The sequence below is a fragment of the Heptranchias perlo genome, chromosome 41 (genome assembly GCF_035084215.1).
Source record: "Heptranchias perlo isolate sHepPer1 chromosome 41, sHepPer1.hap1, whole genome shotgun sequence".
Lineage (NCBI taxonomy): Eukaryota > Metazoa > Chordata > Chondrichthyes > Hexanchiformes > Hexanchidae > Heptranchias > Heptranchias perlo.
The window spans coordinates 2,005,161-2,018,205 of NC_090365.1; the positions used below are offsets into that span (position 1 = coordinate 2,005,161).

Below are 13,045 nucleotides of genomic sequence, written 5' to 3' on the forward strand. Positions count from 1 at the left end.
GGGTTGGCGTCCAGCCCAGGCCGTTCCCACGCACGATGGTCGCAATGGCGGACGACACGCGCGGGGAAAACCGCCGAGAGAAAGGAGACGGAAAATAGACGTTGGAGAAAAAAGGCAAGGAGCGAGGAGGTGGGATGGTGGGATTACTCCAGCAGCTCACGGGCTTCAAAATAATTTAAATAAGTTTCTTACAGCATACAGGAATGTTATAAAAAATACATTTATAAAGGTAGCAATACTATAACATCTTACAACCCTAAATTTTTATTTTAGTTTTTAATTCTTTATAAACTCAAAGTCTTCATCTGAATGCAGTCCTTCCTCAGTACCACCAGCTCAATGTTGAAATACTGGGATTTTTTCGAGGAGAGAGGGGTATCCAGAGTGACCGAACGTGCAATGTCCGTCGATTTGGAGCTGGTGAAGAACCTCAGCAGCGGGGAGAGCCCCTTCGTCACGTCGTTGCGGGCGCCCTCGTTCACCAGGCAGTAGAGGATGGGGTCGGCCACGCAGTTGAGGCTGGTGAGGGCCAGCGAGACGTGGTAGGCCGTGAAAACGTTCTCCTCAAAGCTGCAGTCCCAGGGCCTGCTCAAGTACATGATGCTGCGCAGCAGCAGAATGATGTGGTATGGAGCGAAGCACAGCAGGAGGATGACGATGAGGCTCAGAGCCAGCCGCTTGATCTTCGCCTTCTCCTCCTTCTCCGTCGACAGGTTCCCCTTGACCGCCTTGAGGATGCCCTGGTACGAGAACAGCATCAAAATCCACGGGAAAAGGAACCCGATGAAAACCCTGTACAGGTTCATCTGGGCCACCCACTTCTCCATGGGGTACTTCTCGAAGCAGAATGTGTGATTGAAGCGGTCTTCAAACAGCTCGTTGTGGAAGAGAGGGGCCGAGTTGGCCCCGATCTCTATGGTCCAGACCACCACGCTGGTAATAACCGCCGTTTTCATCCGGCGGATCTTGGCAAACCTCAACGGATGGGCCACCGCAAGGTAGCGGTCGACAGAGATGCAGCTAAGGAAGGCGATGCTGATGTAGATGTTGGTGTAGAGAATGAAGCCAAACAGTTTGCAGGACTCTGGCCCGAGGATCCAATTATCCTGATGGAGGAAGTAGTTAATCCACGGGGGCAGTGTCGCGATGTAGAGAAGGTCAGAGATGGAGAGGTTGAGGAGATAAATGCCCAGTTCATTTTTCTGTTTGACCTGAAGGTACGCAGCCCATAGAGCGAGGCAGTTGGCGGGAAGTCCGATCACAATGACAAAGATGTACAGGGTTGGCGGAAACAGACTGTCCAGTCGTGAATCAACATCACAGCTGTCATCGCTAATGTTGCACATTTTCTACTCTGTGAGGCCTCGTCAGGCTGTCACAATCTCAAACTTCCTAATTCAGACAAACCCATCGCCTGAAGCTCATTACCAGATGTGTGTCCAGTGAAATACTCGACAGCCAAGGTCAGACAACCCAACGAATTCAAAATATTCCATCGACAAATATCTGATCGCTTTCAATAAAGGCCAAACATCGTAGGGCTAAAATGAAGAGGCAAATATCTTTCGAAATGTAGCCTCTCCCTTTGTCTCTTCCTGAATCATTGGAGAGTTAGGTGGCAGAGTGTTTGGGTTATATCTGCTGGTGACTTGGGCTTTGAGTGGTGTTGGGTGTCCTGTCAAACGTTACCTGAAAAACAAAAACAGAATTACTTATCTAGATGGCCTTGTTATTTTTCCAATCTTCTCCCTCCTCTCCTGAAGGCTCTACCTCATGCTGGTTAATCATTCCATTTGCAAAGCTGACCCCCCTCCCCAGCTCCTCCCTCAAAGCCCCAATCTTCATGTTTGAGCCTAGGCAGCGGTATCCTCAGGCTATTCAACTGTGGTGGGCAGACTCACAGCCAAGGCCGATTCTGTCCACACCTGATAACCAGACATGTGCGCTTTCCAGCGGGGGGGGGGGGGGGGTCACGGGATAGTATTTAAGAGGGGGAACTTTAGCTGATTTCTCCCCTCCCCCCGCTTCCTCCCTTTGCCCAAGAATACAGAAACCAGCCGTAGCTGAGATTTCAGATGTCAGGATGACAAAGAAAGAAAGAACTTGCATTTATATAGCTCCTTTCAAGGCCAAAGCTCTTTACACTTCAAAAAGTACTTCATTGGCTGTAGTCACTGTTGTAATGAAGGGAAAGGCGGCAGCCAATTTGCGCACAGCAAGATCCCACAGACAGCAATGAGATAATTTTTTTTTCCCCTCTGTTTTTCTTTTACATTTCCAGCATCTTTTTAAACTGAGACAATAGGGGTAATTTTCCAACTTGGTGCTCGCGGTGGGGAACCTCACTTGCCGGGAGCACACGTCGGAAATTCCCTCGCGTGCTATGCACGATTTTATGGCCAGCTGGTTCGAACGTTGAGGGCAGCACGTGCCAGAAATTCTGATTTGTGTTCTTGGCTGGTGTGCAAAGTCGTAAAAGTACTCCCTAACCGCGTGACATTCGCTGCACCCCAAACATTCACAACATTGATTCGGATCACGAGGGTCTGTCGGCCCAATTCCTCTCACCCTTCCAAGACACCGACCCTACCCCCTCTCCATTGCAGCTTTCATATCAGTCGGAGTAGGCAGACTGTTAGCCCAGCAGCTCATAGAATCTTACAGCACAGAAGGAGGCCATTTGGCCCGTCGGGCCTGTGCCGGCTCTTTGAGAGAGGAATCCAATTAGTCCCACTCTCCCCGCCCTTTCAGGCAGCGCATTTCAGATCTTAACAACTCGCTGCGTTAAAAAAAAAATTCTCCTCCTCCTCTCTGGCTTTTTTGCCAGTTATCTTAAAACTGTGTCCTCTGGTTACCGACCCTCCTGCCACTGGAAACAGTTTCTCCCCATCTACTCTTTTAAAACCCTTCATGATTTTGAACACCTCTATTAAATCTCCCCTTAACCTTCTCTACTCTATGGAGAACAATCCCAGCTTCTCCAGTCTCTCCACGTAACTGAAGTCCCTCATCCCTGGTACCACTCTGGTAAATCTCCTCTGCACCCTCTCTAAGGCTTTGACATCCTTCCTAAAGTGCGGTGCCCAGAGTTGGACACAAAACTCCAGCTGAGGTCCAACCAGTGATTTATAAAGGTTTACCATAACTTCCTTGCTTTTGTACTCAGTGCCTCTATTTATAAAGCCCAGGATCCTGTCTGCTTTTTGAACATCTGAAGGATGTCACGTCCGATAAGTCGGCTCTCTCTCAGTGCTGCACTGAAGTGCCAGCCTAGATTATGTGCTGGAACCACCAACTTTCTGATGCAGAGGCGAGAGTGCTACCATCTGAAGCAAGTTAGTACCTTTAACGTGACTGAAGAAGTAAAGTTAGCACAGTGATATCTATTTGCAAAAAAATGGCACTATGCAGTACTCCTAATCTGTTGTATTTTGTGGTTTTTACACTTGCGTCCTTATGTTCCTCTTCGGTGTACATTGGTCTGGTCGGTGGGCCTTGTGTCTTTCTTTTCATTCTTGGGATGTGGGCGTCGCTGGCGAGGCTGGCATTTGTTGCCCCCTCCCTAATTGCCCTTGAGAAGGTGGTGGTGAGCTGTCTTCTTGAACCGCTGCAGTCCGTGCGATGAAGGTTCTCCCACAGTGCTGTTAGGGAGGGAGTTCCAGGAATTTGACCCAGTGACGATGAAGGAACGGCCGATATATTTCCAAGTCGGGATGGTGTGTGACTTGGAGGGGAACGTGCAGGTGGTGTTGTTCCCATGCACCTGCTGCCCTTGTCCTTCTAGGTGGTGGAGGGCACGGGTTGGGGAGGTGTGACACCTGCATGGGCACTGCCAGTGAAGGAAGCCTCATCTGCGATTCCAATTTCCCACATTGAAAAATGGAGATGACGTAGGGTTCCGATAGAGTTACAGTTACCTCAGGGCACGGAAGGTTTTTCAGTAGAGGGCTTTAATGGCTTCTGCTGTTAGCAAACGGCGGGTTGGTGGGGAATATTTTTCCTCCTCAGCACTTGGCCGGGAGACTGGCGGAGGGGCTCGCCCGTCTGAAATCAATGGGAATGGAAATCGGGCGGGTTCTATAACAGGCGGGATTTCCGTTGCACTCCGGCAGTTTACAGCCCAAGCGGTGACGACGAAAATGACCCCTGGCGTGACCCGAATCCGACATGGTCTCAGATACAACACTCACCAGAAAGCGGTCAACGAGGTCCTGAGCTTTGGCGTGACGTGGTGTCTGGATGACCCAGGCTGGCCATTTCACCGGCTGGAGTCCAACCTGGATGACCTCCCAAAGCTATGGGAAACTGACATGAAGAACGCACTGCGGACCATCATGACCAAACTGACAACTCGTCATGGAGACGTTGAGTGTGGTTTGTGGACTCTGTGTTGCCGACAACTGATTGCAAACCAGCCCCTATGTTGATGAAACGCCAAATCACTGTTGACTCTACTTCAGCCCCCATCCTGGTAGAGGTTACCACCATCGGGGACTTGAAGTGCCACTAGTCCAGTCTCCTGTGCGACTTTGAGCAGGTTTTTGCATTCCAGAGCACTAATTGCCTGTGTCGAGCTGTAAACTGTTACGCAGAGCCTGCATGCTGCCGCACTCCATGGAATGCGGCCGATCTTGTACACCGACTTCGATGTTCTGCTGGTGCACCAACGCTCTCTCCCTGCGCTTCGCGCCTGCTTTACACTCCACCGTGTCCCTGTGGGACTGTCCCCCTGAAGGTCACGGCACCGGTCGCTGTGCCCACGTGCTGCTCGCGATGCTCTTGCGGCCTGCAGCGTGGGATCGGCCAATCTGTAGGGCCCTGCTCCACTGCCAGTGGCCATGTCGAGGTGATGGTGCCCAACATGTGATGGTGTTTGCGGTTGTATGTGTGCTGGTTGTATTCAGCCCAGTGGTGATTGTGTTTGAACTGGTGTTGGATTTAAGTAGTGCACAGTATTACATAGAATGTACAGCACAGAAACAGGCCATTCGGCCCATCTCATCTATGCCAGTGTTTATGCTCCACACGAGCCTCCTCCCTCCCCTCTTCATCTCACCTTATCAGCATCTCCTTCTATTCCTTTCTCCCTCATGTGTTTATCCAGCTTCCCCTTAAATCCATCTACACTATTCACCTCAACTGCTCCTTGTGGGAGCGAGTTCCACATTCTCACCACTCTCTGGGTAAAGAAGTTTCTCCTGAATTCCCTATTGGAATTATTAGTGACTATCTTATATTTATGGCCCCTAGTTTTGGTCTCCCCCACAAGTGGAAACACCTTCTCTACGTCTACCCTATCAAACCCCTTCATAACCTTAAAGACCTCTATCAGGTCACCCCTCAGTCTTCTCTTTTCTAGAGAAAAGAGCCCCAGCCTGTTTAACCTTTCCTGATAGGTATAACCGGTAATGGTTTGGTTGTACATGGTAGTGCTGATGTTACCATGGTTCTTTGCACTGGCTTCAATGAATATGGCCACTGAATCCAAACACATCTGTAGAGATATCAAAATACCCTTTGAGCATGAGATCACCCTAACAGTATAGAGAATCTGTCCAACATATTACCGTAAATTGAACATTTTTATCAAATATTTTATCAACTATGGCAAAATAATGGCGTATCCTCACTCTTTTAAACCACTTAGACATATGTTCAAAGAGAAATAAGCTTCAGATTGACTCTTACCAGATTCTGCGGAGGTGCTGCCCATATCAGATTTCTATCAAAGCCTCTGGTGAGAATAATTTAGTCACTCTCTTCTCCTCTGCGGTCAACTGCTAAGCCTAGGAGCTGGACTAGTGGTTGAATGCAACCGGCTCCTTGCTGATTTTGTTAACCATCGCGTAACTATTTGTGCCAAGGCAAGCAAATTCTTTTCTTTCCCCCGAGAGACGGTTTTCCCTGGCTTGCAAAGTCTTCTCATGCTTGACCTGGGGTTGAAGAGACTTGAGCCAAATATGGCATCCCTTGTGATTATAGCCTCCTCTACAATCAAGCCTACCTCGGAGTAGATACGCTTTGGCTTCTAGAGTGTCTTTGCTTAGGATGCCACTTTGTCCCCAGTACCCCATCACTATTACCTTACAGTAACTCGACAGGAGGCAAAGAATCTCATTGGAACAGATTATTTTCAGATTTGGTGGCTTAAATTAATTAAAAGTTGAGTTTAATGGCAAACGTGTGGCAGTGCTGTTCATTTACCAGAGTCAGCCTAGATTTTATGCTCAAGCTTTCTGGAGTGGGCCTTGAACCCATGACCTGACAAGAGGCAAGAGTGCCTGAGCCAATGCTAAAGAAATACAGGTTTTAAACTTGGCCATCACTTCCATTCACTGTGCCTACTTGCTCTTCTGCCCTGGGTTATCTTAAAATGAATGGTCCAGCTTTTCTCTATCCCAGCACGTGAGGTCCCCTCGGAGACATCTCTTTTCAGGGCTGATGAGCCTCCTCTTACTTACTCGAGTGGGGGCAAACTTGCTTTGGTTGTCTACCAACCGCATGGGTACAATGAGAGAACTGATCCCCTAGCGAAGCTGGAATAGCATTACTGGAGATTGCATCATCAGGGGAACTGACTGACTCACCGGCTGTGTAACATAATCAGCCTGAGACAATCGCCAAACGGAATGGGATGCTTGAGTCACGATTGTAGAGTAACCAAAAATAGTGAGGGAAAAAAAAAAATCAGTGGGAACAGACAGAAATGAAGGAAGTAAAAATGAGTTACATTTCTTTCCAACTGTTTGGCATTTACAAAGGTCAGCAAAGGTGGCATTCCATTCCCCATTGCCCTCTGAGGTGGATGTGAAAGATCCCATGACACTATTCGAAGGAGAGCAGGGGAGTACTCAACCAACACCTAAAAAACAGATGATCTGGTCATCTATCTCATTGCTGTTTGTGGGATCTTGCTGTGCGCAAATTGGCTGCTGTTTTTCCTACATTGTAACAGTGACTACACTTCAAAAGGTAGTTCAGTGGCTGTAAAGCGCTTTGGGATGTCCTGAGATCGTGAAAGGCGCTATATAAATGCAGGTCTTTCTTTCTCCTTAGTTTTCTGACGAGGAGTCTCACGTTTATCTCGATGTCCCATCTCATTCTTGCTTTGGTCGGCCATTTAGGACCGAGATGAGAAAGAAATTTTTCACTCAGAGGCTTGTGAATCTTTGGAATTCTCTACCCCAGAGGGCTGTGGATGCTGAGCCGTTGAGAATATTCAAGGCTGAGATCGATAGATTTTTGGACTCTAGGGGAATCAAGGGATATGGGGATCGGGCGGGAAAGTGGAGTTGGGGTAGAAGATCAGCCATGATCTGATTGAATGGCGGAGCAGGTCGAGGGGCCGAATGGCCGACTCCTGCTCCTATTTCTTATGTTCTTTGTCCATTTAATGTAATTTGAAGGAAATGTGTAGCTTGGTTACACGCACTGGGCATGTTTAGTTGAGCTACACGTCTCCATCAAACTCAATGCAAATAGGAATTTGTTTCCTGCTTTTATCTTGTAAACCCTCCCCCCATCTGATAGCATTGTCCGGTCAGTCCTGTTAACAAGGTACATTGTCAAGTGGAATGAAATGTTTGATTCAAATAACTAAATAAATGAGACGTAGTTTGAAATATATCAGCCTCTGCAGCAGGTGGCCTTTTATATTCCTCCAATTCCCTTCCTCTCGCCTGAAGAATGGTCTTTAGCCGTTTTGATTGTGGCCATAAAGGAGTGTTAGTGCCACCAGTCGAGCTGGGGGAAATCCCACCGTAAAATCCCGGCTTTCTCTAGTGCGTGAGTGCAGTGACTTGTTAATTCTGTACTTGAAATCTTTCTGTATTTCTAAGCATGTTAGCAGCTGTGGCTCAGCGGGTAGCATGCTTTGCCTCGGGAATCTAGAAGTTTGTGGGTTTAAATCCCACTCCAGGGACTTAAAAACACAAAATGGTAGGCTGATAGTGCCAGTACTGAGGGAGTGCTGTCCTGTTGGAGTCTTTCAGATAAGATGTTGAACTGAAGCCCTCTCAGGTAGATGTAAAAGATCCCATGGCACTATTTTGAAGAAGAGCAGGGAGAGTTCTCCCTGGTGTCCTGGCCAATGTTTATCCCTCAACTAACACCTAAAAACAGATTATCTGGTCATTAACACATTGCTGTTTGTGGGATCTTGCAGTGTGCAAATTGACTGCTGTGTTTCCTACATTACAACAGTGACTACACTTCAAAAAGTATTTCATTGGCTGTAAAGTGCTTTGGGATATCCTGAATTTGTGAAAGGTGCTGTATAAATTAAAGTTTTTCTTATTGATGAGTGTTTGGCACTAAAAGTTGCTCAGTATAATTCCTCCATCACTGGACAAGCTGCCAACATAAACTGCAAAAAGGCTAAAGATAATGTAAGAAAAAAAAGTTATCTTTGGCCAAAGAATCTGTTTGTGCAATATATTAAAGTCTTGGATATAGCATGTGCTATCACACACTCCCTGTAACACTCTTGTGTAACACTTCTACCACTCCTGATTGGTTCATTTTTGCTTTATGATTGACTGCCGTTTAGCCAGGAGCTGCAGCAGACTGTGGGAAAGGCAATTAAAACAAATTAAAAACAGCTGAATGGGCCCAAGCAGGTAGAAATGTAGGAAAGTATAAACTTTTGAAACAAAGATTCTTATCATTAGGATAACCTACATCTTCTACCTCCTGTTAACTGCGGTTCAGTGTGTAGCACTCTTGACGTCTGAGTTGAAGGCTGTGGGTTCATAGTCCCGCTCCAGAGACTCCAACACAGTACTGAGGGAGTGCGTCACTGTCAGAGATGCTGTCTTTTGGTTGAGAATTAAACCGAGGCCCCGTCTGCCCTCTCAGATGAACTTAAAGATCCCATGGCACTATTTCAAAGAAAAGCAGGGGAGTTCTTCTCCGGTGTCCTGGGGCCAATATTTATCCCTCAACCGACATAACTAAAAAAACAGATTAACTGGTCATTATCTCAATGCTGTTTGTGGGATCTTGCTGTGTGCAAATTGGCTGCCACGTTTCCTACATTACAACAGTGACTACACTTCGAAAGTACTTCATTGGTTGTAAAGCGCTTTGAGACGTCCTGAGGTTGGGAAAGGCGCTGTAGAAATGCAAATCATTCTTTCTTTTCCTGCATGACTTTCTTTCTTACAGATGCAAAACTATCTTAAAATGTTGCGTGTGTTTCAGTTTCTACAATATCAGCAACTTTTTAATTGACTTGTCAATCAAACAAAGGCAAAGTTCTCACCTGCTACCTAACCTCTCACTGAATGCAAAGTGATAAATCGCATTGAGAATACATCATTTGTGAACGTTTTTGACTTTCTTCCATCGAAAAGAAAAGACGTGCAAGCAAATTTTCACAAGGAGACTGTCCCTTTAAGGCTCTGGCAGCATCGAAACCCTTTATGACCAGTTGACATTTATAAAGAGCTCCAGGAAAATGGACACTGTAGTTTAAGAATTACGGATAATTGCAGTCTCATGGGTCGCTGCAGATAGCATTGAAACCTTCCCCTTGCTCTTCTAATGTTGTTGTGTGCTGAAAACTGAGACACCATCAGTTCTCATGCTCATCCATTTACTGCAGGAGCTTTCTGATAAAAGGTAAAGCTCCTTATTGATCAAATGATCCAAACATTGATGGATGACTGGAAGCTACCAAGCTGTGAAGTGACTGGTGAAGAAAGCAAAGATTGGGCATAATAAGAGCCTCACCACCACAACTCTACATTAAAGAGAGCCTCACCTTCCAGGCTCTCTCAAAGAGGGAGTATCACCATCACAATCCTTTTTAAAAAGGGAATGTCACCTTCAAGACCCCTTTCAAAAGGAGGAGTATTGCCATCAAGAATAGTTTTAGACAGGGGGTCTCACCATCAAGACCCCTTTTAAAGGGGATTCCCTGTGGGAGCACCTTCACCATACGGACTGCAGCGGGTTCAAGAAGAAAGCCCACCACCACCTTCTCAAGGGGCAACTAGAGACGGGGCAATAAATGCCGGCCTTTTTAAGGCCGGGGGAACCATCTGCATTCCTTGTAAAGAGTGAGTCTGACCATCAGAGCCTGGCTCAATAACTAATTATTAATAACTTTTAACATCTATTTGTTTATTTTTCCATCAATTTCCGTTGATTTTTTTATTTAAACAGTGGGTGATGGCAAATTCACTGGGAAAAGCACCCAGTGAGCGTAACCAGGCGAGGGAACTCAATTGGCGTAATCCCACAGAGGGTCATTATCCCGCAGTGCCTCAATGAGTTGGACCTCTTGTAATTCAGCTCCCTCGCCCCGGTTTGTCACAGACAACTAATTCCTCACAGATAGTTCATCAGATCAGCACCCACCCACTTAACAAAAAGAGACACAAATATTTTTTTTTAAAATTGAAGGAATATTAAAATGAATCATAAACGGTGGATTCCCCTCATATTGATCAAGACTGGGTCACAGCTGGTGGTCTGGTAGAGCTGGAAATCAAGCTAATAATACGCAGTAAAACGGCCGATTACCAGTCGTTGGGAGGCCTTTTGGGTCTGGCTGAGGCCCAAAGGGAGCCGATGAGCATCATAGAACTGCTGCTAATGCAGTGTCGAGCTGGGTATTTGGGATGTTTTATTACGTTAGAAGCCCTATATAAATGCAAGTTGTTGTTGTTGGGTATGAGAGCACTTGGTGGTGGGGGGGGATGGAGACGGGACCTTGTAACGGAGGTGGGCTGTAACGGAGGCGGGCTGTAACGGAGGTGGGCTGTAACGGAGGAGGGCTGTAGCGGAGGCGGGCTGTAACGGAGGCGGGCTGTAACGGAGGCGGGCTGTAGCGGAGGCGGGCTGTGATGGAAATGGGCTGTAACGGAGGCGGGCTGTAACGGAGATGGGCTGTAACGGAGATGGGCTGTAACGGAGGTGGGCTGAAGAGCAGAGAAGGGTTTGGTTGTGTTGTGTTTTTATCGACAACTAATTCTCTAGGTCTGTCCTATAATCTTACAGGCACAAAACTTCTAATAATATATAGAAGGATTCATTTTAACCTCTTGAGTTCCGTAAAGTATTGATAAGGGCAGAGAGGCCCCATTCCTTTTCATTAATAGGGAATTGGCAGGGTATATCAATGGCATGTTTGATTCAGAAACGTTGCCAAGACTACTTGAGGTCGAAAACCCAATGTTCCCCTGTGGACACTTAATTCTGAATCCAGTTACAAGGCCCATTGTTTTTGGATGGTTGTCCATGGAAACACCTGGTCGCTGTAACTAGTGAATGGTCCGTTTTGTTGATATTGTCATGGGTTTTACCACATCCAGGATATGATGGGTGAGAGCTGTTGCAGCCCCCTCGAGTCAGCCATTCACCAGGCACAAGGGTGAGGAAGTTCCCCTTTAGGGAAGATTCTTCCTCTGAATTGTGTGAATGAGGCTCCATTTGACCAATCCATTTCCCCCACCCCCACCAATAGCCAGTCTGTTACATCCCTGAGTAACATCCCCACTGAACCAATCTGTTAATATATCCCTGAGTGACACTCCTTTCAGTCAATGCACTTTTATATCCCAAATGACATTCCCATTAGCCAATCACTCTTACACCCTCGAGTGACAATACCTTGAACCAATCCACTCTTACATCCCATAAGAACAGAAGAACATAAGAAATAGGAGCAGGAGTCGGCCATATGGCCCCTCGAGCCTGCTCCGCCATTCAATCAGATCATGGCTGATCTTCGACCTCAACTCCACTTTCCCGCCCGATCCCCATATCCCTTGATTCCCTTGGAGTCCAAAAATCCATCAATCTCAGTCTTGAATATACTCAATGACTGAGCATCCACAGGCCTCTGGGGGAAGAGAATTCCAAAGATTCACCACCCTCTGAGTGAAGAAATTTCTCCTCATCTCAGTCCTGAATGACCAGCCCCTTATCCTGAGACTATGCCCCCCCAGCTCTAGACTCTTCAGCCAGGGGAAACAACCTCTCAGCATCTACCCTGTCAAGCCCTCTAAGTGTTTTATACGTTTCAATAAGATCACCCCTCATTCTTCTAAAGTCCAGAGAGTATAGGCCCATTCTACTCAATCTCTCCTCATAGGACAACCCTCTCACCCCAGAAATCAATCGCACAGTGACAGTCCTATTAGCCAATCAATTAGTGAATCTCTTGGATTAACAGTCTGGATTAATTCATTATCTTATGGACAGTGTCATTTGTACCTATCCTTTTGGCACAGTTTCTCTCAATTTCTTTCAGTTTTCCATCAGACACCAGATTTTCCTCTGTTGCCCTTTCTTGCAACAGACCAAGGGCCAATCCAAATCTAAATTGTATTTAAGTTTAACCACTTAATCATCAAACTAGAAAAAAAAATCATCTTTTAGAAACTTCAACATGTTTATATAATCCATAAAGGCTAACAAATCATTTACGAGCAAGCTCCAAGAGAGTAACAGTTCCTGGGGTTCAGATCACCTTGAAGGTCACAGTCAACTTTCTTCCTGCAGATTGTGACGTCCGCCCAACGTGTACCAGTCTAGTATCAGCTTCCGAGGTGCCTTACACCCAGCACGTCACTCCCGGTCCGTTACCTACGGCAGGATTTGCAATAGTCACACGAGGAGAGGGTCTCGAGCTCTCCTGTCCCTGAGTACGGAATTTGGAAACGGCGGAGTCTCTCTGACGTAGGCCGGATGGTCAAAGAAAACATTCCCCGTGCAGATCGGATTTCAGCCGAGTTAATAAAACGATAGGAAAATCAAAACAATGCTCACATATCCTATTGAAGTGTTGCAGTCCCAAATATAGCAGCAATGCTGCTATACCTACAGGAACGCAATGCAGTCTCACAGTCCCATGTCATAATTAGGTGACTCCCACGGTTGCTGGGATTACGCCCACTGTGCTGTGATTTTTACTGGACTGATACAAATTGTTTCGCTTTAGTCATTGATTGTCTATTGGTCTATCTGAAGCTCCCTCACTACATCCCTCCTCTCCTGTCCTAGCCCAGGTGGTTACACCAATTGCTCGATTATTAAT

At 46.6% G+C, this 13,045-nt stretch overlaps 1 protein-coding gene across 4 annotated transcripts in view; it reads right to left on the reverse strand.

Annotated features, from left to right (window-relative positions):
* Positions 1-204: 204 nt before the first annotated feature.
* Positions 205-13,045, reverse strand: part of gpr4 (G protein-coupled receptor 4) — a 68,871-nt gene continuing 56,030 nt past the window's right edge. For 3 of the 4 annotated variants that reach the window (XM_067974854.1, XM_067974852.1, XM_067974853.1), the window contains one exon: positions 205-1,689. In XM_067974854.1, the coding sequence (XP_067830955.1) occupies positions 285-1,346 (1,062 nt within the window). In that variant the 5' untranslated portion in view covers positions 1,347-1,689 and the 3' untranslated portion in view covers positions 205-284. Of the gene's footprint in view, positions 1,690-4,190; positions 4,363-13,045 lie in introns of those variants that run through there. The other variant, XM_067974855.1, reaches the window with a different exon arrangement.